This window comes from Hypomesus transpacificus, chromosome 4 (genome assembly GCF_021917145.1).
Source record: "Hypomesus transpacificus isolate Combined female chromosome 4, fHypTra1, whole genome shotgun sequence".
In the NCBI taxonomy this organism is placed as follows: Eukaryota; Metazoa; Chordata; class Actinopteri; order Osmeriformes; family Osmeridae; genus Hypomesus; species Hypomesus transpacificus.
The window spans coordinates 10,567,994-10,593,557 of NC_061063.1; the positions used below are offsets into that span (position 1 = coordinate 10,567,994).

The window sequence follows — 25,564 nt, forward strand, 5'->3', positions numbered from 1 at the left end:
TCCTAATCACCAACAGTTCTAGTCTTCATGAATGTAAATTATTGAAGAGAAAAAAACTGTATGCAATAAAACATACAAATCCCAATATAAGCTTGGTGGAGTCATAATGTGCATGGTAACGTATGGTTCATAGGTTCATGTTAAGTTAAGGTTATGGATAAAACTGAGCAACAAGCATGGCAACCATCAATAGATTCCAACATTACACTCACTGTATTGTGTACACAAATAAGAAAAGATATTCTGGTTGAAACATATATTTTATTTTGTTCTGCCAGACCATTTATAGCCTCGGTCTCCACCTGAAGAGACACTCACTCATCCAGGATATGATAACACCTGATTTCACTGTCAGTTCACCAAAATCACACTCAACCCTCATCTAAAGTCCTGAATCTTACTGTAAAGGTCTTTAAAGATACTGTTATATTGGCCATAATCTGAGCAGCTAAATAAAATCACAACTGATTTTCAGGAATCACAAATCCTAATTGCAATTATTTCTTTGAGACAAAGAACCTAATGATAGAACACTAATCTGTAAACATCATCTGGTGAATCGTTAACTACAGCAGGGTCAGTCTCATGATCAATCTACTGGAAAAGGAGGTCACACTCATAAAAAAAACAAAAATATTTGAACTGACATTAGACGTCTCAAGAGCCTGTTTAAAATCCTCATAATAAGGTCTGATTTCACCTGCCAGTACCCAGCAGCCATGCAGCAAGCTGATTCTCTCCACTGTCTTCAGCCAGCATACACACATCACAGCTAATAACACAAGGAAGGAGTGCTGGTTTCCCACCACGAGGGGTTTAGGAGGGTGTGATGACATGCCACTCTGCTTCTAGACAGCCTGCAGCAGTGAGGTTGTTCCCCAACAAATCATTTAGTCATTTTGTGTATTTTGGTAAATGTGCTTTTTTTCCCCCTCATAGCAAGTACAGTAAAGAGCAGCATTTTGTTCAGTAGTAAAAGCTACACGTATCAAAGAAATGTTTCACAGTGTTATGAAACACTAGGCAGTATTGAAAATTGCGTAAAGAGTCCACATAGAAAAAGTTCACAGGGAAAACCAAATGACAGTATAAAAAAACGACACTCGAAGCCGATGGAGAGAAGAAGTCTTAAAGAGGGACGAGATGGTCGACCGGGCCTCCTCTTCCTCACAACGTCTGTGTTGAGTCTGTGTTTTGGAAATCAGTCTTTTCAAGTACTCCCATCCTCCAGTTACATCAACAATTCAGTGATTTTTCTTATCTTCCAGTGGTCCTCGGTATTCGGGTTCCTATCATGCACCAGCAAAATAAACACGCTGAAGAGGAGGGCAGCAGAGTCGCGAAAGATAAATACAGAGAGCAGATTGGAGCCCCGGCTCATGAAGACAGCTTGGAGTAGCTGGGAGGTGAGAACTTCCTCTTCAGGTATTTGATGATGTAGAGAGGGAGGCAGCTGACCCCAGTTATGGCTGACACCTTCCACAGGAAGGCTGGAGTTATGATGAAGGGCAGGTCTGGAGGAACAACAGAAACACAGATCAGACACATGCAACACCTGGAAACATCAACCGTCAATTCATTTAACAAACATGTTACATAATCACTCGTGATAACTTTATGTTGGAATCAGTAGATATCCCTGTGTGTGAGAGAGCGTAGCCTGGTGGGTAAAACGAGAAGGAGAAAGTGGAAAGGAAGAAGATGTAGAGCAGACAAGGACCGGCTCATGGCTGCACACCTACCCAGGAAGGCTCCACAGGAGACCGTGCCCACACCTGCCCCCAGGACGCCACCCAGCACACAGGAGGCACAGAAGAACAGGAGTTAAGGTGAGAGCAGCGGGAGAGGGAAGCGAGAAGGAAACCAAGAGAGCAAGAGAGGGAAAGAAAAGAGAGAAAGAGAGAAAGAGAGAGAGGGAATGTTGCTCGAGCTGGAGGGGCTGTCATACCGAAGTACTCATTGAGGAAGGCGAGGGAGGCGGCGTAGCAGAGCAGGCTGAAGAGCTCAGCCAGCACCATGACCCAGTGCCAGGTCCTGACGGTCAGCGCCACCATCAGCAGCTCCGTCAGCACCAGCGCCGTGAAGGAGATGGCTACCACGTGAACAAACTCTGACTCAAACAGCAACAGGGCGCCATACATCAGGATGCCACCTGGGGGCGCCAAACAGAAACACAAGGCAGGAAATGAGATGGAAAAACAGATGGATTAAAGCAGGGGTGTTGGTTGCGTTATACAGTAAGATGTGTCCTGACCTCTCTTTGAAAAGGGTGAATTTGTTCACTGCACTTTTTACTAAGAGCATCATACTGACCGGGTTAGGACTACAACCCTGGATTAAAGTTACAGGGAATACTAAATTAAAGTTTAAAAACTTTAAAAAGTACATTTAAAAACCTCCACACGGGTTAGCAGGGTTACTGAACTCAAGGTTTCTTCTTCAATCATTTTTCCTCTCAGTTTTCCTGGGAGTTTTTCCTTGTCTACCTTGAGGGTTTAGCTTGGTTGACGTGCAGTTCTATGGCCATACGTGAAGCCCTCTGTGACCCTGCTTGTAAAAAGGGCTGAACACATCAAATAGATTTCATGAGGCTGAGAACCGTCTTAAGGTGATTGAGTAAGAGCCAGAGGATGGAAGCTGCACTTCAGCCGAGAGCCGTGTGCTGGGATAATCCTATGTGTGGTGATAAGGATGGACTGAGGAACTACAGTGCCCTCCAAAAGTATTGGAACAGTGAGGCCAATTCCTTTATTTTTGCTGTAGACTGAAAACATTTGGGCTTGACATCAAACGATGAATGTGAAACCAGAGATCAACGTTTCAGCTTTTATTTCCAGGTATTTACATCAGGATCTGATGCACAAATTAGAAAATATCACCTTTTTGTTCGAACCCACCCATTTGTCACGTGAGCAAAAGTATTGGAACATATGACTGACAGGTGTGTTTTGTTGCCCAGGTGTGTCCTATTACATACATTATTCAATCAATAAATACCACTGAATGTCTACACTCAGGTTCAGATTGGGTAAGATAGGTTTTGTCTATGCAGACTGTATTCAGAGGTGAAAACAACATGAAAACCAGAGCGCTGTCTTTGGGTGAAAAACAAGCAATTGTGAGTCTTAGAGAAGATGGAAAATCAATCAGAGCCATTGCAGAAACATTGGCCATAGCCAGTACAACCATTTGGAATGTCCTGAAGAAGAAGAAAACTACTGGTGTACTAAATAACAGACGTCGAACAGGTAGACCAAGGAAAACATCAGCAGTTGATGACAGAAACATTGTGAGAGCTGTAAAGAAAGACCCTAAAACAACTGTTAGTGAGATCAGCAACAACCTCCAGATGGCAGGAGTGAAGGTATCACTATCTACTGTTCGCAGAAGACTTCATGAACAAAAGTACAAGGGCTACACCAGAAGATGCAAACCACTCATTAGCAAGAAGAATAGGAAGGCCAGGTTGGAATTTGCCAAAAAGTACAGAGATGAACCTCAAAAATTCTGGGACAAAGTTTTATGGACTGATGAGACAAAGATTAACTTTTACCAAAGTGATGGAAAGGCTAAAGTTTGGAGAAAGAAAGGAACTGCTCATGATCCCAAACACACAAGCTCATCTGTGAAACACGGTGGAGGTAATGTCATGGCTTGGGCTTGCATGGCTTCTTCTGGGACGGGCTCATTAATCTTCATTGAGGATGTAACACATGATGGCAGCAGCAAAATGAACTCGGAAGTCTACAGAAACATTTTGTCTGCCAATTTAAGGAAAGATGCAACCAAACTGATTGGCAGAGCCTTCATCATGCAGCAAGATAACGACCCAAAACACACTGCCAAAACAACAAAGGAGTTCATCAGGGGCAAGAAATGAAAGGTATTAGACTGGCCAAGTCAATCTCCAGACTTAAACCCTATAGAGCATGCATTTTACCTGCTTAAGAGGAGACTGAAGGGAGGAACCCCACAAAACAAACAACAACTGAAAGAGGCTGCAGTGAAAGCCTGGGAAAGCATCAAAAAGGAAGAATGCAAAAGTTTGGTGACGTCAATGGGTCACAGACTTGCTGCAGTTATTGAAAGCAAAGGATTTGCAACTAAATATTAAGTCTTATTCACTTAAATATGTTTTAAGTATATCTGTTCCAATACTTTTGATCACATGACAAATGGGTGGATTCAAACAAAATGTGATATTTTCTTAGTTGTGCATCAGATCCTGATGTAAATACCTGGAAATAAAAGCTGAAACGTTGATCTCTGGTCTCACGTTCATTATTTGATGTCAAGCCCAAATGTTTTCAGTCTACAGCAAAAATAAAGGAATTCGCCTCACTGTTCCAACACTTTTGGAGGGCACTGTATATCTATGAGGAGGAAGAGAGGCACAATGCAGCCTAGTGTCGCCAGGTAAACCCCCAGAGAAGCCTCGCATTCTTCCAGAGACGACTGTATTCTGATAGCCTTACATTTCATAAAATGGCGCAAATTGAGTTTAATAGCCTAAAACTGATCACATAATTGCTTTTTCATAGTCTCCATACAGGACGTTCCTGGAAGTTAAACTGTAATAAATTAAAGTCGACAGTGGCTGATCCCCCCCCCCCCCATGCCGTAGACCTCATATTTCCTCTTTCAATGGACTTGGTATTCCGTCTTTAATTAAAAAACTAGAGCTGTCAGGAAGTCATGCTTGAACAGCAGCATAGATCTCTCTCACATGCTGCCTGGCTTAGCGAGTCCAGAAATATTGATTTACTGGACGGACAAAAGCCTGCGTGTAACTTTGTCTGACAGAGAAACTAGAGCCACTGAGAAACAGCTCGTCTGAGGGAGTCTGGGGACAGAATGAAAATGATGAACCCCTGAGTCCTGAATGCCACTTCACTTTGAAAAGAATCCTGCAGGTCACGCCACAGCTTGTGCTCATCTTTCTGGTGCGGCGGAGAGACACCTGCTACTGAGAATGACTACATGACCTTCAGGATGCTGTGCTTGAGGTAGACCTGTGGTGAAGCAGCGATGTTGGGGAGCAGATCAGACAGGGGAATGCCCTGTCCTCACTCACCTTGATAAACACTGATCAACACCCAGATGAGGAACGTCTTGAAGGACAAGGACCGGCCCTGGAGGAGCAGAGAGACGCAGCAACACTAAAGACTCCTCCACTACAAACATCTAAACTCCACAGCCAGTCAACGACAAAACTGGAACACAACAAGTGTTGATCTGGACTCATGATAACTAGGAGAATGTTCTGGGTCCCTGGTGGATGCGCAGGGGGTCCTGCTACCTTGGTGAGGTCTTTGTAGAGCTCTGGGTAGAGGAGAGCCATCTCTGGCTTCACGTCCTGGTCCAGCACCAGGGAGAACACTGGGAACATGGTGTAGATGGTGGCATAGCTGGACGGAGAGGGGGAGAGGGATGGGACAGACAGTGTGTGTGTGTGAGTGAGTGTGTGTGTGTGGAGTATAGATAGATACAAGTATAGGAGGGAAAGAGGGACAGACAGTACATGAATACAACACAGAGCGTTACTTGAAGACGTCACTCAGGTGTGCTTAACACTCAAATGTGACAGTGTCCGGTTTAAAGAGATATTTACCCAACCATGAGAAAGCCCTGGTACAAAGGAACGGACGCAAAGTAGAAGATCGAGGAGAAGACAGCCTGTGAAGAGACAGACACTGATTACAGAATGTTTCAACAAGAGTTTGGACATTCTATAAGTTAAGAGACGAAAACTTGGAGGTCAGAAGAGAGCCTGTTGCACTTGTGATCCTTGATGTTCAACTGTGCCTTCCTTCCATGAACCTGGACGCTGCTCTGGAAGAGTTTGCTAAGTGCACTGTGAGTGTGAGGGTGTGTGTGGCCGTGCCTGCATGGTGGAGAGGAGGGTGTGTGTGGCCGTGCCTGCATGGTGGAGAGGAGGGTGTGTGTGGCCGTGCCTGCATGGTGGAGAGGAGGGTGTGTGTGGCCGTGCCTGCATGGTGGAGAGGAGGGTGTGTGTGGCCGTGCCTGCATGGTGGAGAGGAGGGTGTGTGTGGCCGTGCCTGCATGGTGGAGAGGAGGGTGTGTGTGGCCGTGCCTGCATGGTGGAGAGGAGGGTGTGTGTGGCCGTGCCTGCATGGTGGAGAGGAGGGTGTGTGTGGCCGTGCCTGCATGGTGGAGAGGAGGGTGTGTGTGGCCGTGCCTGCATGGTGGAGAGGAGGGTGTGTGTGGCCGTGCCTGCATGGTGGAGAGGAGGGTGTGTGTGGCCGTGCCTGCATGGTGGAGAGGAGGGTGTGTGTGGCCGTGCCTGCATGGTGGAGATGACCATGCCCCGGTGCATGACGAACTGGCCCAGGGAGGCTGAGCGCTTGTAGCTGTTCCTGCCGTGCACCATGAGCAGACGGCCGATGTGCTTGAACTGGGTGATAGAGAAGTCAGCTGCCAGGGAAGCCTGCTTCCCCTCCTGCAGAGAGAGGGCCAGACACAGGGAGAGAGAGACAGGGAGAGAGAGAGGACCAGAGACAGGGAGAGAGAGACAGGAAGAGAGAGACAGGGAGAGAGACAGGGAGAGAGAGAGGGCCAGAGACAGGGAGAGAGAGACAGGAAGAGAGAGACAGGGAGAGAGACAGGGAGAGAGAGAGGGCCAGAGACAGGGAGAGAGAGACAGGAAGAGAGAGACAGGAAGAGAGAGACAGGAAGAGAGAGAGAGACATAAAGGGAGTATACGTTTGTGTGTTTCCCTGTTCAGCATTTGTTGATTTGAGTGTTAAGACTTTGGGGTGTTATTATCATCTAGCATTGAGGATACCGTACCTTCCCCTCAATACCAATCCCACAGTCTGCAGCCTGGATCATACTGACATCATTTCCTCCATCACCTGCAGGAAACAGCAAGATCCTGTGTAACCACACACAAGGCACAAACACAGGAAAGCTGCTGCCTGATGGGATATGCTCTGATCGCCACCTTGTGGATACAAGTGATAATGTTTCCTCTGGGTGAAAGCAGTCAAAGCACTCAACTAAAAAGAAGAATCCCTCGTGTTTTCCACTAGTATTTTCTGTGTATGCGTGTGTATTCTGTGTAGCTGTGTGTGTATGTCTGTGTATCTTCTCTGGGGTCTCTTTCCCAGTCAGCTAGAGAAGAGACAGGTAGAGAGGAGAGAGGTAGAGAGGAGAGAGGTAGAGAGGAGAGACAGGTAGAGAGGAGACAGCTAGAGAAGAGAGACAGGTAGAGAGGAGAGACAGGTAGAGAGAAGAGACAGCTAGAGAGGAGAGACAGGTAGAGAGGAGAGAGGTAGAGAGGAGACAGCTAGAGAGGAGAGACAGGTAGAGAGGAGAGACAGGTAGAGAGAAGAGACAGCTAGAGAGGAGAGACAGCCAGAGAGGAGAGACAGCTAGAGATAAGAGACAGCCAGAGAGGAGAGACAGGTAGAGAGGAGAGACAGCTAGAGAGGAGAGACAGGTAGACAGGAGAGACAGCTAGAGAGGAGAGACAGGTAGAGAGGGGAGACAGGTCTCACCTATAGCGCAGGTCCTGTTGTCAGTGTGCTGCTGGAGCAGCTTGACGATGTGGGCTTTCTGAGTGGGGGAGCAGCGACAGCAGACCACTGCAGGACACTGGCACGCCAGCTCCACAAACTCATGCTCATAGTAGCGTAGACACACCTGCAATCCCACAGTCCAGACACTCAGAGTCAGAAACAAGCCTTGAAATATGCACAGAGACTTTGTTTGAGACTTAAGGAGAGTAAGGTTTGTTCCCAAAACATACTGTGTGGAAATCATAGAATGGAAATGTCTTATTTCAGTCTCTACTCAATCTGACAGATATACTAGATGGTTTGTTTGGTCTTCTATAGGCAGCGACAGAACCTTCTCTTCTGCTTAGAGCTTGGTCTGTTCCTGTGAAGCAGGAGTGTGAGGTTGTGAGACTGAACAGGTGAAACAGGTGTGTGTGGTTGTAGTTGGTACCTCCAGGGAGTCTCCAGAGATGACCAGAGCACAGTCATGTTTCCTCCTGAAGGAGTTCAGCTCCAGGTGGGCCTCCCCTCGGTTGGAGACCTGCTCAACAGCCACGCAACACTTAGACAGCAGCACACTTACACATACACACACACACACACACACACACACCAGGCCCATGCAGGTCTACTAGGCTCAACAACAACACAGGAGAAGGGTTGTAAGAGTGAAGAGGAGAGAAAAGAGGAGGAAAGAAGAGAGAAGAGAGGAGAAGAGGAGAGATGAGAAGAGATGAAGGAGAAGAGAGGAGGAGAAAGGAAAGAACAGTAGAAGAGAGGAGAGTAACAAAGAGGAGAGAAGACAGCGTACCGGTTTAAAGATGTGAACATCCTGGCTGCGGGACACTAGATGGGAGCTCTTGGCGATGCAGGTGGCTGTCTCCAGCTTGTCCCCAGTGAGCATCCAGATCTGAACACAAACATCCAGATCTGAACACAAACATCCAGATCTGAACACAAACATCCAGATCTGAACACAAACATCCAGATCTGAACACAAACATCCAGATCTGAACACAAACATCCAGATCTGAACACAAACATCCAGATCTGAACACAAACATCCAGATCTGAACACAAACATCCAGATCTGAACATAAACAGCTCAGCATCCACTGACTGACTGAGACCCCTTTAGGTTCCCTGCCACTCAGTCTACCTGATTTAAAAATATATTTCCCTAGGTGCCAGTTCCTGTCGTCGTAGCAGGTGAGCGTGGCAGAGGCCTGCCCACCTTGATGCCAGCGTTCCTCAGCAGCTCCAGGGTGGGCCTGACGTCCGCCTGCAGCTGGTCCTCCACGCCCGTCACACACAGGAGCTCCATCTCCCTCTCCAGACTCTCCACCACCGCCCCCACCTTCAGGGCCCGGTCATGGAGGCTCAGCCTGGCCTGGCTGTACCGGCTCTGGGGGGACAGAGGAGGGAGGGGGGGAGTGTTGAGAAAGGAGGATGATCGTGTCATGTGGGACTGGAGGACTGGATGTTGATATAACATATCCATATATTGTATGTGACTTGATGTGATGGGTGCGGTGCTGTACTTCAAAGTCCTGGTACTGCTCCTCAGACAGGACCTTCTTGGCCACCACCAGGGTCCTGAGGCCTTCCCTCGCCATGTTCCCACACTGCCACAGGACACACACAGGACACACAGGACAGGACAGGACACACAGGACAGGACACACAGGACACACAGGACACACAGGACACACAGGACAGGACACACAGGACAGGACACACAGGACACACAGGACACACAGGACACACAGGACACACAGGACAGGACACACAGGACACACAGGACACACAGGACACACAGGACACACAGGACACACAGGACACACAGGACAGGACACACAGGACACACAGGACACACAGGACACACAGGACACACAGGACACACAGGACACACAGGACAGGACACACAGGACACACAGGACACACAGGACACACAGGACACACAGGACACACAGGACACACAGGACACACAGGACAGGACACACAGGACACACAGGACACACAGGACACACAGGACACACAGGACACACAGCACAGGACACACAGGACAGGACACACAGGACACACAGGACACACAGGACACACAGGACACACAGGACACACAGGACAGGACACACAGGACACACAGGACACACAGGACACACAGGACACACAGGACACACAGGACACACAGGACAGGACAGGACACACAGGACAGGACACACAGGACACACAGGACACACAGGACACACAGGACACACAGCACAGGACACACAGGACACACAGCACACACAGGACACACAGGACACACAGGACACACAGGACACACAGGACACACAGGACACACAGGACAGGACACACAGGACACACAGGACACACAGGACACACAGCACACACAGGACACACAGGACAGGACACACAGGACACACAGGACACACAGCACACACAGGACAGGACACACAGGACACACAGGACACACAGCACAGGACACACAGGACACACAGGACACACAGGACACACAGCACACACAGGACAGGACACACAGGACACACAGGACACACAGCACAGGACACACAGGACACACAGGACACACAGGACACACAGGACAGGACACACAGGACACACAGGACACACAGGACACACAGGACACACAGGACAGGACACACAGGACACACAGGACACACAGGACACACAGGACACACAGGACAGGACACACAGGACAGGACACACAGGACACACAGGACACACAGGACACACAGGACACACAGGACACACAGCACAGGACACACAGGACACACAGGACACACAGGACACACAGGACACACAGGACACACAGGACACACAGGACACACAGCACAGGACACACAGGACACACAGGACACACAGGACACACAGGACACACAGCACAGGACACACAGGACACACAGGACACACAGGACACACAGCACAGGACACACAGGACACACAGGACACACAGGACACACAGGACACACAGCACAGGACACACAGGACACACAGGACACACAGGACACACAGCACAGGAACAACCAGGGACACTTAGTTAGGGTGTCAACAAAGTCACTATGAGTTTAGTGTTTATTTCTCCCTCACAGTACCACATTAAGTTGAAGCAAATTAGGTGACAATAATTGAGCGCCCCCCCCCCCCCCCCCCCCCCCCCCATTAAAAAGCTCATAATCAACTGAACTGTGAAATTCTCATTAATTTAACAGCGTATGTACAGTACAGCCTCAACTGCACATGACGGTTTAGAAAAAAAAGTGAGAATCAATGCTGCATTCCCCCTGCAGGCAGAGCGCAGGGCCAATCAAACACAGGAAGGGTTAGTTGTGATATGACAAGCCAATAGGCTGAAAGTGACATTCTGATTGCTTATTGACATTAACAGCTGTGCAGGACTACGTAGACAGCGTTTTAAAGTAACAGCAACACAACATAATTAACACCATTGTTAGGAATATGACATACTGTAATGCCTCCCAGCAATTAACTTTGATCTAGGTCACTAATCAAATCCAAGCCGCCCCTGGTCCTAAATGACTCAATATTGCCAATACGATTATGAACGTATGCATAATTATTCTTCGACCAAGGCTGGGCAGGGCTGTTGAACAGTGGCTGCATGTCCTCGTTAATACAGAGGTCATTAGAGTTGTCTTGGTGAATGACAGTTATGAGCCAAACACAGTGATAAAAACACTAGAAGACTGTTCTCTAGGCTTTGAATCTGAGCCGTCGCACACGTTACCGTGCCGACCCTAAACGGCCTTAAAGACCCCCCACCTCCTCCTCCAGCCAGTCGTTGTACTGTACGATGCTCGTCATGGCAACGTCGGCTCCCTTCATGTAAAAGGTGATGTCACCGGTGGACTCCTCCTGTTGTGAAAACACAAACATGTGGGTGAACACCTCTGTCAACAACATCACACACGACAACGGCTCATAAGTAACATAAGGTCAATAAGTAAAGTGTCATGGCATCAAATATTTTAAAGTTAAATATAACAAAACATAGTATAACATAATAGAACACAATCTAATGTAATCCACATGATGCTGTCCAGCCCCAGCCTCCCAGCCTCAGTCCCCCAGCCTCAGCCCCCCAGCCCCAGCCTCCCAGTCTCAGCCCCAGCCTCAGCCCCCCAGACTCAGCCCCCCATTCTCAGCCTACCAGCCCCAGCCTCCCAGCCCCCCAGCCTCAGCCCCAGCCTCCCATTCCCCCAGCCTCCCAGACTCAGCCCCCCATTCTCAGCCTACCAGCCCCAGCCTCCCAGCCCCCCAGCCTCAGCCTCCCAGCCCCCCATCCTCAGCCTCAGCCTCCCAGCCTCCCAGCCCCAGCCTCCCAGCCCCAGCCTCCCAGTCCCAGCCCCAGCCCGTACCCGGAGGATGATGCCCATCCTCTTGCTCTCTGAGGTGAAGGGGAACACCTGCAGAATGAGGAAGGAGAGGGTCTGTCCAGCTGGGCTCCTCAGCTGCATGGAGGACAGGTCTCTGGTCACCAGGGTCAGCCCAACACTCTCCGTCCAGCGCACCAGCGCCACCTGACACACACACACACACACACACACAATCATGTATTCAATTGCATGCTTCCTTAAAATGCCTGCAGAAAGAAACCTCAGGTCACAACACTTCCTCTGAAACACGGCCATGCGATCTGTCAAGCTCCCTCTTCAGAAGTGTCAAACAAACTTGGTTAGTGTGTAACTCATCTGTTTTTACTGACTACAGTAGGTTTCACTTGTGCTCGATTGTCATGAGTCTATTAGGAAAGCTGGTCAATATTGAGAAAGAAGAGTGAGCACCATAACCTGCTGCCTACTTCCCAGATCTTCACTAACAAGGCTGAGAGACTGCCCATTACGGACCGCTCAGGTGAACCCTCCATGACCACAGCATCAGTAAACACTACAGGTGAATCTTAAGTTTTACTTGGTGTATTTACACAAATTAAACACTCAAATGTAGCTTCAGGTCTGCACTTTCGCATGAAATCGACGGCAGCCCTCTGAGTGTCTTTGTTTACATTCTGCGTGGTCCGAAAGTCGACCAGCGCTCTGATCACGCCGGCGTGATCGTAGACTCGAGAGAGTTAAATGACCACAGCATCAGTAAACACTACAGGTGAACCCTACATGACCACAGCATCAGTAAACACTACAGGTGAACCCTACATGACCACAGCATCAGTAAACACTACAGGTGAACCCTACATGACCACAGCATCAGTAAACACTACAGGTGAACCCTACACGACCACAGCATCAGTAAACACTACAGGTGAACCCTACACGACCACAGCATCAGTAAACACTACAGGTGAACCCTACACGACCACAGCATCAGTAAACACTACAGGTGAACCCTACACGACCACAGCATCAGTAAACACTACAGGTGAACCCTACACGACCACAGCATCAGTAAACACTACAGGTGAACCCTACACGACCACAGCATCAGTAAACACTACAGGTGAACCCTACACGACCACAGCATCAGTAAACACTACAGGTGAACCCTACATGACCACAGCATCAGTAAACACTACAGGTGAACCCTACATGACCACAACATCAGTAAACACTACAGGTGAACCCTACATGACCACAGCATCAGTAAACACTACAGGTGAACCCTACATGACCACAGCATCAGTAAACACTACAGGTGAACCCTACATGACCACAGCATCAGTAAACACTACAGGTGAACCCTACATGACCACAGCATCAGTAAACACTACAGGTGAACCCTACACGACCACAGCATCAGTAAACACTACAGGTGAACCCTACACGACCACAGCATCAGTAAACACTACAGGTGAACCCTACACGACCACAGCATCAGTAAACACTACAGGTGAACCCTACACGACCACAGCATCAGTAAACACTACAGGTGAACCCTACACGACCACAGCATCAGTAAACACTACAGGTGAACCCTACACGACCACAGCATCAGTAAACACTACAGGTGAACCCTACACGACCACAGCATCAGTAAACACTACAGGTGAACCCTACATGACCACAGCATCAGTAAACACTACAGGTGAACCCTACACGACCACAGCATCAGTAAACACTACAGGTGAGCTGCTTGGGATGGGGTTATATACCTGCTTAAAGGATGTCAAATGTACAGAGATGCAATAGAACAGAGATATCACTGTCTGAGTCCCAGAACCAGCTCGCCAGGCCTTGTGCTTGTGTTGATCACAGATTGGCTCCTATCGAAGCAGCTGTCCAGATGGTGTCTCTGTAGGGCGGCTTGCTGGTTGGCGTCTATATCAGCGCTACTCTGCTTCCTTCCTGCTTCTCTCTGCACAGCAGGAAACAGCAGCCACCAGCGAGCCCCACGCCCCACCACTGTTGCTGAAACCTGGTTATTACTCTGACCTACAAATTGGCACTTCCTGTTTCCAGCTCATCGTGAGTCTGTTCCCTCCCCTGGCCTGGGTTGATCTGAAACACATCTGGATAGTGTTAGGGCATGTGTGGCAATGTGGGGCACACACACACACACACGTACACACACACCCACGTACAAAATCTAATCAATATTTTTTAGCAGTTCTCCGGGACATTTTTAGAGCTGTGTCAACTTGAATACGAGCCGTGCGTGATTCATTCCAGCTGTCCTAGAACAGACTACCCATGTCTACTTTACTACACTGGCAGGCCAGCTTAAACTACCTACTCAATCATTTCAATAGCATTTCAGACGTCCTAATGATTATGTATATCAACATGGCAGGACTGCCTTTAAAATGAACAGTGGCTAAGCATTCCATGATGAAAATTGATCCTAAAAAGCTGAATTCTTCCCAGCATGTCGTTAGCCTCAAGAAACACAGCCCTCCCAAAATGACAAGTACAACGTGCATACACCGAAGCCTCTACAGGGTGTACCTTTGGTGTACTCTGAGGGAGAACTGCATAGCTGATAAACTGAGGTTGTACTTGGTAAAGGTACACCCCGATAGCTCACCGGATTAAGTGTGTGTACCATGTAGACTGAGGCCTAACCATAGTGGCCTGGGTTCAAATCCATCCTGGGCTCTTTGTTGCATGTCTCTCTGTCTCTGTCTCTCTGTCTCTGTCTCTGTGTCTCTCTGTCTCTCTCTCTGTCTCTGTCTCTCTCTCTGTCTCTCTCTCTGTCTCTGTGTCTCTCTCTCTGTCTCTGTGTCTCTCTGTCTCTCTCTGTCTCTCTCTGTCTCTCTCTGTCTCTCTCTGTCTCTCTGTCTCTCTGTCTCTCTGTCTCTCTCTCTCTGTCTCTCTGTCTCTCTGTCTCTCTGTCTCTGTCTCTGTCTCTCTCCCTGCCTTTCCTGTCACACTTCACTTAGAATTGTCCAATAAAGCATGGAAAATGCCCAGTATAAATAAATATCTGTATATGGTAAGGGTTAATCATGCTGCTTATTGAGCAACCATTCGTATCACAGCTCCTCAGTGGAATACTCTGATCGGGCTACACTGTCTGAGGTGTGTATTCTATCACCTCAGAGCGTAGACCATAAACAGCTTACTGCGGGGACCGTGGGGCCTTGAGGAGCCAGGTCAAACGCTCCTCTCTGCCAGGGCTCCGGAGCGAGGACAGGGTGAGGACAGGGTGGGGACAGGGTGAGGACAGGGGGAGGACAGGGTGGGGACAGGGTGGGGACAGGGTGGGACAGGGTGAAGACAGGGGGAGGACAGGGTGAGGACAGGGTGAAGACAGGGGGAGGACAGGGTGGGGACAGGGGGAGGACAGGGTGGGGACAGGGTGGGGACAGGGGGAGGACAGGGTAAGGACAGGGGGAGGACAGGGTGGGGACAGGGTGGGACAGGGTGAAGACAGGGGGAGGACAGGGTGGGGACGGGGGGAGGACAGGGTGGGGACAGGGTGGGACAGGGTGAAGACAGGGGGAGGACAGGGTGGGGACAGGGTGGGACAGGGTGAAGACAGGGGGAGGACAGGGTGGGGACAGGGGGAGGACAGGGTGGGGACCGGGTGAAGACAGGGGGAGGACAGGGTGGGGACAGGGTGGGGACAGGGTGAAGACAGGGGGAGGACAGGGTGGGGACAGGGTGGGGACAAGGGGAGGACAGGGTGGGGACAGGGTGAGGACAGGGTGAGGACAGGGTGAAGACAGGGGGAGGACAGGGTGGGGACAGGGTGAAGACAGGGGGAGGACAGGGTGGGGACAGGGGGAGGACAGGGTGGGGACAGGGTGGGACAGGGTGAAGACAGGGGGAGGACAGGGTGGGGACAGGGTGAGGACAGGGTGGGGACAGGGTGGGGACAGGGTGGGGACAAGGGGAGGACAGGGTGGGGACAGGGGGAGGACAGGGTGGGGACAGGGTGGGACAGGGTGAGGACAGGGTGGGGACAGGGTGGGACAAGGGGAGGACAGGGTGAAGACAGGGGGAGGACAGGGTGGGGACAGGGTGGGACAGGGTGAGGACAGGGTGAGGACAGGGTGAGGACAGGGTAAGGACAGGGTGAGGACAGGGTGAGGACAGGGTAAGGATAGAGTGGGGACAGGGTGGGACAGTGTGAGGACAAGGGGACGACAGGGCGCTATTGTCAGTGTGGAGAAGCAGTGGGCCAGCTGACCCCAGGTCAGCACACTTCATCTCCCTAATGAAGGGACATTAAAACACAGATGTCTCGGACGAACCGCTGGTGAAATTCAGGCCTAGCTGAGGCCTGCTGGCTGGAGGGAGGGAGGGAGAAAAGATGAAGGGAAAGAGATACAGTGCCCTCCAAAAGTATTGGAACAGTGAGGCGAATTCCTTTATTTTTGCTGTAGACTGAAAACATTTGGGCTTGACATCAAATAATGAACGTGAGACCAGAGATCAACGTTTCAGCTTTTATTTCCAGGTATTTACATCAGGATCTGATGCACAACTAAGAAAATATCACATTTTGTTTGAATCCACCCATTTGTCATGTGAGCAAAAGTATTGGAACAGATATACTTAAAACATATTTAAGTGAATAAGACTTAATATTTAGTTGCAAATCCTTTGCTTTCAATAACTGCAGCAAGTCTGTGACCCATTGACATCACCAAACTTTTGCATTCTTCCTTTTTGATGCTTTCCCAGGCTTTCACTGCAGCCTCTTTCAGTTGTTGTTTGTTTTGTGGGGTTCCTCCCTTCAGTCTCCTCTTAAGCAGGTAAAATGCATGCTCTATAGGGTTTAAGTCTGGAGATTGACTTGGCCAGTCTAATACCTTCCATTTCTTGCCCCTGATGAACTCCTTTGTTGTTTTGGCAGTGTGTTTTGGGTCGTTATCTTGCTGCATGATGAAGGCTCTGCCAATCAGTTTGGTTGCATCTTTCCTTAAATTGGCAGACAAAATGTTTCTGTAGACTTCCGAGGTCATTTTGCTGCTGCCATCATGTGTTACATCCTCAATGAAGATTAATGAGCCCGTCCCAGAAGAAGCCATGCAAGCCCAAGCCATGACATTACCTCCACCGTGTTTCACAGATGAGCTTGTGTGTTTGGGATCATGAGCAGTTCCTTTCTTTCTCCAAACTTTAGCCTTTCCATCACTTTGGTAAAAGTTAATCTTTGTCTCATCAGTCCATAAAACTTTGTCCCAGAATTTTTGAGGTTCATCTCTGTACTTTTTGGCAATTTCCAGCCTGGCCTTCCTATTCTTCTTGCTAATGAGTGGTTTGCATCTTCTGGTGTAGCCCTTGTACTTTTGTTCATGAAGTCTTCTGCGAACAGTAGATAGTGATACCTTCACTCCTGCCATCTGGAGGTTGTTGCTGATCTCACTAACAGTTGTTTTAGGGTCTTTCTTTACAGCTCTCACAATGTTTCTGTCATCAACTGCTGATGTTTTCCTTGGTCTACCTGTTCGACGTCTGTTACTTAGTACACCAGTAGTTTTCTTCTTCTTCAGGACATTCCAAATGGTTGTACTGGCTATGGCCAATGTTTCTGCAATGGCTCTGATTGATTTTCCATCTTCTCTAAGACTCACAATTGCTTGTTTTTCACCCAAAGACAGCGCTCTGGTTTTCATGTTGTTTTCACCTCTGAATACAGTCTGCATAGACAAAACCTATCTTACCCAATCTGAACCTGAGTGTAGACATTCAGTGGTATTTATTGATTGAATAATGTATGTAATAGGACACACCTGGGCAACAAAACACACCTGTCAGTCACATGTTCCAATACTTTTGCTCACGTGACAAATGGGTGGGTTCGAACAAAAATGTGATATTTTCTTAGTTGTGCATCAGATCCTGATGTAAATACCTGGAAATAAAAGCTGAAACGTTGATCTCTGGTTTCACATTCATCGTTTGATGTCAAGCCCAAATGTTTTCAGTCTACAGCAAAAATAAAGGAATTGGCCTCACTGTTCCAATACTTTTGGAGGGCACTGTATAGGAGTAAGCAAGACAGTGTGTAAAGGGGAGAGAGACACAGAGTGTAAAGGGGAGAGATAGACAGAGTGTAAAGGGGGAGAGAGAGACAGAGTGTAAAGGGGAGAGACACAGAGTGTAAAGGGGGAGAGAGAGACAGAGTGTAAAGGGGAGAGAGACACAGAGTGTAAAGGGGGAGAGAGAGACAGAGTGTAAAGGGGGAGAGAGAGACAGTGTGTAAAGGGGAGAGAGAGACAGAGTGTAAAGGGGGAGAGAGAGAAACAGGGATACGCTTGAAAAGGAATGACAGGGAAGAGGGATAGCAGCAGACAAAAGAAGAGAGAGAACAGAAGGCAGAAAGAGAGAGAGACAGAGAGAGAGACAGAGACAGAGAGAGAGACAGAGAGAGAGAGAGAGAGACAGAGAGAGAGAGAGAAAGAGAGAGAGAGAGAGACAGAGAGAGAGAGAGAGACAGAGAGAGACGGGGGAGGGAGGAACTCAATAATCAACCATAAACCCCTCTCATTGTCTCTCATTGTCTCTCAGGGAAAATTAAATATTGATCAATCCCAGTGATGAGAGATAATGAAGAGAGCCAAATGTTGAAGTAAATTAATACATTTACACATCAAGTCAGGACAGGACAGACAAGTCTGGATCAGACTAGACACTGTAACCTTTTGTTTTGACAGCTTGACTGGACTGAGTTTCTCTAAATCATTGTTTAATGGGATGTACAGTGCATGTAGTGTCCTGTATATATACTGCCTTTGGCATTATACATGTAATTTAATAAATACAGATTATTATAATTTTTCTCTATTGGGTAGAATATTGTCATTATATATGTCGTAAGATGTGACACGTCTTTAGAACCAGAACATAAATCACATGTATTTAGGAAGTTAAAAAGCCTGATTAGCCCTGTGTAAAAGGGAATGAGTGGCTACAACGCTCTAGTTAGTAGAACTACCCAAGCAGAACAAATAGTGTACTTAAATCTAATGGGGCTGGGACTGAGGCTGAGGCAGAGGCTAGAGCAGAGGCTGGGGCAGAGGCTGGAGCAGATGCTGGGACTGAGGCTGGGGCAGCAGCAGAGGCTGCAACAGAGGCTGGGGCAGAGGCTGGGGCTGGAGCAGAGGCTGGGGCAGAGGCTGGGGCAGAGGCTGGAGCAGAGGCTGGGGCTGGAGCAGAGGCTGAGGCAGAGGCTGACCTCGTCTGGACTCGAGGCCTGGTAGGTGCGGTTGTCGTCGCTGAAGTCCTGGTCGGCCTCTGCAGTCTCCGTCTCGGCGGTGGTGTCGTCGCTGGGTTCATACACAGGAGTGACGTTGTGGCAGAGCGCCACAGCCTTCACCGCCTCGAGGATGCGACTGCTCACGCTCTTACGCACCTTGGGCCCCGCCGGCGCCGGCTTCTGGGACGGGGTGGAGGCCGAGGCCGTGCCCGTGCTGGGGGCACCGCTGCTGGGCTGCCCAGGGGCCTGGGAGGGGGCTGCCTGCTGGGGCAAAACAAACCAGGCTGGTCTATGGACGCTCCAACAACATTTTTATCCAAAGCTACGACCAAACAGTGCATGCAGGAAGAACAGTACAGACAGAAAGGACAGTGCATACAGGAAGAACAGTGCAGACAGGAAGAACAGTGCAGACAGGAAGCACAGTGCAGACAGGAAGCACAGTGCAGACAGGAAGAACAGCATACAGGAAGAACAGTGCAGACAGGAAGAACAGTGCAGACAGGAAGAACAGTGCAGACAGGAAGCACAGTGCAGACAGTAGGCACATCTCCTACCAGACAGAACCGCTCAGCTAGCAGCTATCTAAAGCATGACCTCCCCCAACAGGAGAGCTAGGAGACAGTCCCCTCAGTGGAATATCTCACTCTCAACACCAACACAGCTCCAGCACATGTAATATCACATCGATCCCTTCCAATAAATTGTTCACAGATACTGACATAATCCAATACTCTCTCACGTATGTCCTGCAGGGAGACATAACAAGGTTATGATAGATTTTCATGCAGCGATACCCAGCTGACCCCTGACACTCAACTCCCACAGCACAGGAACACAGACAGGCTACAAGATCAATGGGCTTTAAGCAACAGTGTAGCTTTGCGCTAAAACGATGGCCATTTTTCCTCAGCGGAGCTTGGAGTTTATGACTTGACTCAATTTAGCACTTTGTCCCAAGATTCTTTTTTTCTTTAACTCTGTACAACACGAAGGTTGACAGACTGGATGAGAGGAGAGATGGCTGTGCTGACCTGTGTGTATGACTGGATGAGAGGAGAGATGGCTGTGCTGACCTGTGTGTATGACTGGATGAGAGGAGAGATGGCTGTGCTGACCTGTGCGTATGACTGGATGAGAGGAGAGATGGCTGTGCTTACCTGTGTGTATGACTGGATGAGAGGAGAGATGACTGTGCTGACCTGTGTGTATGACTGGATGAGAGGAGAGATGGCTGTGCTGACCTGTGCGTATGACTGGATGAGAGGAGAGATGGCTGTGCTGACCTGTGTGTATGACTGGATGAGAGGAGAGATGGCTGTGCTGACCTGTGTGTATGACTGGATGAGAGGAGAGATGGCTGTGCTGACCTGTGTGTATGACTGGATGAGAGGAGAGATGGCTGTGCTGACCTGTGCGTATGACTGGATGAGAGGAGAGATGGCTGTGCTGACCTGTGTGTATGACTGGATGAGAGGAGAGATGGCTGTGCTGACCTGTGCGTATGACTGGATGAGAGGAGAGATGACTGTGCTGACCTGTGTGTATGACTGGATGAGAGGAGAGATGACTGTGCTGACCTGTGTGTATGACTGGATGAGAGGAGAGATGGCTGTGCTGACCTGTGCGTATGACTGGATGAGAGGAGAGATGACTGTGCTGACCTGTGTGTATGACTGGATGAGAGGAGAGATGACTGTGCTGACCTGTGTGTATGACTGGATGAGAGGAGAGATGGCTGTGCTGACCTGTGCGTATGACTGGATGAGAGGAGAGATGGCTGTGCTGACCTGTGTGTATGACTGGATGAGAGGAGAGATGGCTGTGCTGACCTGTGCGTATGACTGGATGAGAGGAGACTTGGCTGTGTGCTGACCTGTGCGTATGTTCGGACCAGGTGAGTCTGGATCTCGTCCATGGTGTCTGTCCCGTACGACACCGTACCCAGGTGCAGACGCTTGAAGACCATCTCGTTCTGGGTCAGAGTGCCTGTGATGCACAGCCACGCCAGAGACACAGAGACAGAGACACAGAGGGACAGAGACACAGCCACGCCAGAGACACAGAGAGACAGAGACACAGAGGGACAGAGACACAGCCACGCCAGAGACAGAGAGACAGAGACACAGAAACACAGAGACACAGAGACACAGCCACGCCAGAGACACAGAGACACAAAGAGACAGAGACACGAGTCACATACTGCTGCTCTAACACACGCACCCCCCCGCTCAGTGGACACGTCGCCCCCTCAGCCCCCACCACCCCCCCCGCTCAGTGGACACGTCGCCCCCTCAGCCCCCACCACCCCCCGCTCAGTGGACACGTCGCCCCCTCAGCCCCCACCACCCCCCCGCTCAGTGGACACGTCGCCCCCTCAGCCCCCCCGCTCAGTGGACACGTCGCCCCCACCACCCCCCCGCTCAGTGGACACGTCGCCCCCTCAGCCCCCCCGCTCAGTGGACACGTCGCCCCCTCAGCCCCCCCGCTCAGTGGACACGTCGCCCCCACCACCCCCCCCGCTCAGTGGACACGTCGCCCCCTCAGCCCCCCCGCTCAGTGGACACGTCGCCCCCTCAGCCCCCCCGCTCAGTGGACACGTCGCCCCCACCACCCCCCCGCTCAGTGGACACGTCGCCCCCTCAGCCCCTCCGCTCAGTGGACACGTTGCCCCCTCAGCCCCCACCACCCCCCGCTCAGTTGACACGTCGTCCCCTCAGCCCCCCCGCTCAGTGGACACGTCGCCCCCTCAGCCCCCACCACCCCCCCGCTCAGTGGACACGTCGCCCCCTCAGCCCCCACCACCCCCCCGCTCAGTGGACACGTCGCCCCCTCAGCCCCCACCACCCCCCCGCTCAGTGGACACGTCGCCCCCTCAGCCCCCACCACCCCCCGCTCAGTTGACACGTCGTCCCCTCAGCCCCCCCGCTCAGTGGACACGTCGCCCCCTCAGCCCCCACCACCCCCCCGCTCAGTGGACACGTCGCCCCCTCAGCCCCCACCACCCCCCCGCTCAGTGGACACGTCGCCCCCTCAGCCCCCACCACCCCCCCGCTCAGTGGACACGTCGCCCCCTCAGCCCCCACCACCCCCCCGCTCAGTGGACACGTCGCCCCCTCAGCCCCCACCACCCCCCGCTCAGTGGACACGTCGCCCCCTCAGCCCCCACCACCCCCCCGCTCAGTGGACACGTCGCCCCCTCAGCCCCCCCGCTCAGTGGACACGTTGCCCCCTCAGCCCCCCCGCTCAGTGGACACGTCGCCCCCTCAGCCCCCCCGCTCAGTGGACACGTCGCCCCCACCACCCCCCCGCTCAGTGGACACGTCGCCCCCTCAGCCCCCACCACCCCCCGCTCAGTGGACACGTCGCCCCCTCAGCCCCCACCACCCCCCCCGCTCAGTGGACACGTCGCCCCCTCAGCCCCCCCGCTCAGTGGACACGTCGCCCCCTCAGCCCCCACCACCCCCCGCTCAGTGGACACGTCGCCCCCTCAGCCCCACCGCTCAGTGGACACGTCGCCCCCTCAGCCCCCACCACCCCCCGCTCAGTGGACACGTCGCCCCCTCAGCCCCCCCGCTCAGTGGACACGTCGCCCCCTCAGCCCCCATCACCCCCCGCTCAGTGGACACGTCGCCCCCTCAGCCCCCACCACCCCCCGCTCAGTGGACACGTCGCCCCCTCAGCCCCACCGTTCAGTGGACACGTCGCCCCCTCAGCCCCCACCTGTCTTGTCGGTAAGCAGGTAGACCAGGCGTCCCAGCTCCTCAGGGATGGTGCTGGTCCTCACCACAGTCCCTGGGATGTGCTCATCCTTCATGATCATCCAGCCGTACGCAGACTTGCCCATATCCAGATTCACTCGCAAACTTCAACAAAAAAGTATAAAAGAAACTTAAATTTAATGACAGTCAAATAATATATAAAAAAATAAAAACAGAAGTGAAATCCTGTTGACAGGTAATGTACATGTTAAGTAAATCAAGGATGTACAACCCCCCCTAACCAGTCGAGCCTTCCGGCAGTGTACCTGATGGGGATGATGTAGGAGAACAGCACGATGAACCTGAACAGGTTCCTGAACCAGGGTCCCACGAAGCCCTGCAGGGCGATCATCACCACGGCCAGCAGCACCTGGGCCAGGAACAGGGCCTTGGTGAGCCGGTTCAGCTCCAGGTCCAGCAGGCCCACCTGCAGGGAGAGAGCTTAGTGGTTAGAGCATTTGATTTCATATTAAGAGGTACAAGTACCCCCTTCCCCATGCTGTGTGTTGTTTTGGCTAACAGCGTCTGCTAAATGAAGACAATGTGAAATGTAGCGTAGAAGCATTAACATTGACTACTACTGCACATCAATTGTATACAAAACATTTTGGTTTTGTTTGTGTGTTTTATGAATGAAACTAAGGAAAGTTTTTGTTTTAGGGTTTCAAAAGGTTATATCAGATGTCTCAACTGCAGGCTTTTATCTTGTAAACGCTCTGTGGAGAGATGAGTCTGTCAGTGGTATGTTTTAGTAAATCATGAACAGCATTGTTGTCATAAACCACTTGGAATGCCACACGGCAAAGAAAAACTCAGAGGGAAAGGAAAAATGTTCTCATTTTAAAATGCCTCTCTTCAAAAGCGACCCAGGCTTCCCTTCACTCTACAAGTGGAGTCACTCAGCCAATGGAACATGTGGGAAAATTATGCGAAAAAGAAAGAAAGTGCCCTTTGGCAGTGCTGGCTGCAAAGCACCAAACACTGGAGGCTTTCATCTCTGCACCGTGCTTACACAAACAGCAAAACATAATATCTCCCCCAAATAAAGGAGGTGCTCTGAAAAGATGGGGGGTGGAGAGGGCAGTGCTAGTAAGCCCTCAGCCGCCCCCCATTCCCCAGAGAACTGGGAGAGCAGTGACTGATTTATCAGCTGTAGTTAAAACTTAGAGAGCTGGTACAAGGGGAGAGAAGGGGGGGAGGAGAGAAGAAGAGAGGAAGAGGAGAAGACGAGGTTAGGGAATCTCCCCACACTGGTGCCTCTCTCTGCATGGTTCATGCTCGAGTTACTGTGAAAAATAGGGGGTTTGGGTGGATTAAAATGAAGAAAAATTAAGAGAGGACACAGTGCATGCCTGGGATGCAAGGATCCCTTCTGTCTGGAACAATGCTCAGCCTTACAAGGCTTGCTGCGGATCAGATGAAGTCATTATTCATTCAGTCAGAAGGAAGAAAAGGACTCAATTACCTCAACCTAAAGATGCTATCAATGAATAAAAGTGCATATTTTACCCCATTCATCCCCAACCCATTAAAAGTGAAAGGAATGATTTTATCTGGCCCCACTGCTTGTGTTTCTGTTTATGTGTTTAATTTGATGAAGAATTTGAGGTCTGATCCGTGCACATAGTAAAACATGTTTACATAGTTACAGACCAGACAACACACAGAGTGGCAACTCTGGTATAGTGAGTATGGTCAGTAGACATAGTACTGGAGGGGAAAAAATGCCAATCTGTCAATAATGAATGAAAGTGGAACAGCAGCGTGACTCAGAACATCCTTCTGAACAGAGGCAGCCTCCTGCCTCGTCACTGAACAGAGGCAGCGTCCTGCCTCGTCACTGAACAGAGGCAGCGTCCTGCCTCGTCACTGAACAGAGTCAGCGTCCTGCCTCGTCACTGAACAGAGGCAGCGTCCTGCCTCGTCACAGAACAGAGGCAGCCTCCTGCCTCGTCACAGAACAGAGGCAGCCTCCTGCCTCGTCACAGAACAGAGGCAGCCTCCTGCCTCGTCAGCTAGAGAGCCGCAGCCCTTGTTTTGGGCGGATCCTCGTCTCCATATTGGCACTTCTGACACCTCCTTGAAAGGTGGAACGCCTCTCAGTCATAAACAGAACCCTTCTCACCCTAACTCCTAACATCAGCGTCCTTCTGAAGGCTAAGACATGTCAAACATTCTCCTCACACGGAAAAGAAAAGTGTCTTTGGAAAAAACAATTATTTACAGAGTATTTAAGGTGGGAACTTTGTAAATGTCATAGGACCATTAATGTTGTCAGGACAGTGCGTTCAACTGAACCATGTCTATCTAATCTGACCATCCTCAAGATTAAGTCTTATATGTAGATGCACATGTTCATTTATCTCCTCATTCTGGGGACTAAACAGTCATGGAGATTCTGCAGGATTAAATGTCAATTAAATCCTAGGGTAGTTAATTTCCCCCTTGGTTAATCAGCATTTGAAAGTGACCTTTCCCAATGAAAGGTCTAACTTTATCCAGAAAGTCTGGGTTGAAAAACACTTTTTCATAGTAGTTGATTACCAACTAGACAGGATGGAAAGAGATTGTGCTATCCACGATAAAGAGTTCAGAGAATGCATGACTGCTTAAAGCTCAACTCAATCTTAAATTGATAATAGT

General features: G+C 50.3%; 1 protein-coding gene across 1 annotated transcript in view; it reads right to left on the minus strand.

The window, feature by feature from the left end:
* Window positions 1-244: 244 nt before the first annotated feature.
* atp9b (ATPase phospholipid transporting 9B) overlaps window positions 245-25,564 on the minus strand; it is a 32,726-nt gene continuing 7,406 nt past the window's right edge. The window contains exons 10-28 of the mRNA XM_047019731.1: window positions 23,188-23,348; window positions 22,884-23,026; window positions 21,037-21,149; window positions 19,140-19,424; window positions 11,918-12,079; window positions 11,322-11,414; window positions 9,062-9,145; window positions 8,755-8,925; window positions 8,332-8,430; window positions 7,972-8,061; window positions 7,521-7,665; window positions 6,811-6,875; window positions 6,305-6,460; window positions 5,612-5,676; window positions 5,300-5,408; window positions 5,075-5,132; window positions 1,949-2,152; window positions 1,743-1,775; window positions 245-1,514 (exon numbers count right to left, since the gene is read on the minus strand). Coding sequence (XP_046875687.1) covers window positions 1,378-1,514; window positions 1,743-1,775; window positions 1,949-2,152; window positions 5,075-5,132; window positions 5,300-5,408; window positions 5,612-5,676; window positions 6,305-6,460; window positions 6,811-6,875; window positions 7,521-7,665; window positions 7,972-8,061; window positions 8,332-8,430; window positions 8,755-8,925; window positions 9,062-9,145; window positions 11,322-11,414; window positions 11,918-12,079; window positions 19,140-19,424; window positions 21,037-21,149; window positions 22,884-23,026; window positions 23,188-23,348 — 2,373 coding nt within the window. The 3' untranslated portion in view covers window positions 245-1,377. The remainder of the gene's footprint in view (window positions 1,515-1,742; window positions 1,776-1,948; window positions 2,153-5,074; window positions 5,133-5,299; window positions 5,409-5,611; window positions 5,677-6,304; window positions 6,461-6,810; window positions 6,876-7,520; window positions 7,666-7,971; window positions 8,062-8,331; window positions 8,431-8,754; window positions 8,926-9,061; window positions 9,146-11,321; window positions 11,415-11,917; window positions 12,080-19,139; window positions 19,425-21,036; window positions 21,150-22,883; window positions 23,027-23,187; window positions 23,349-25,564) is intronic.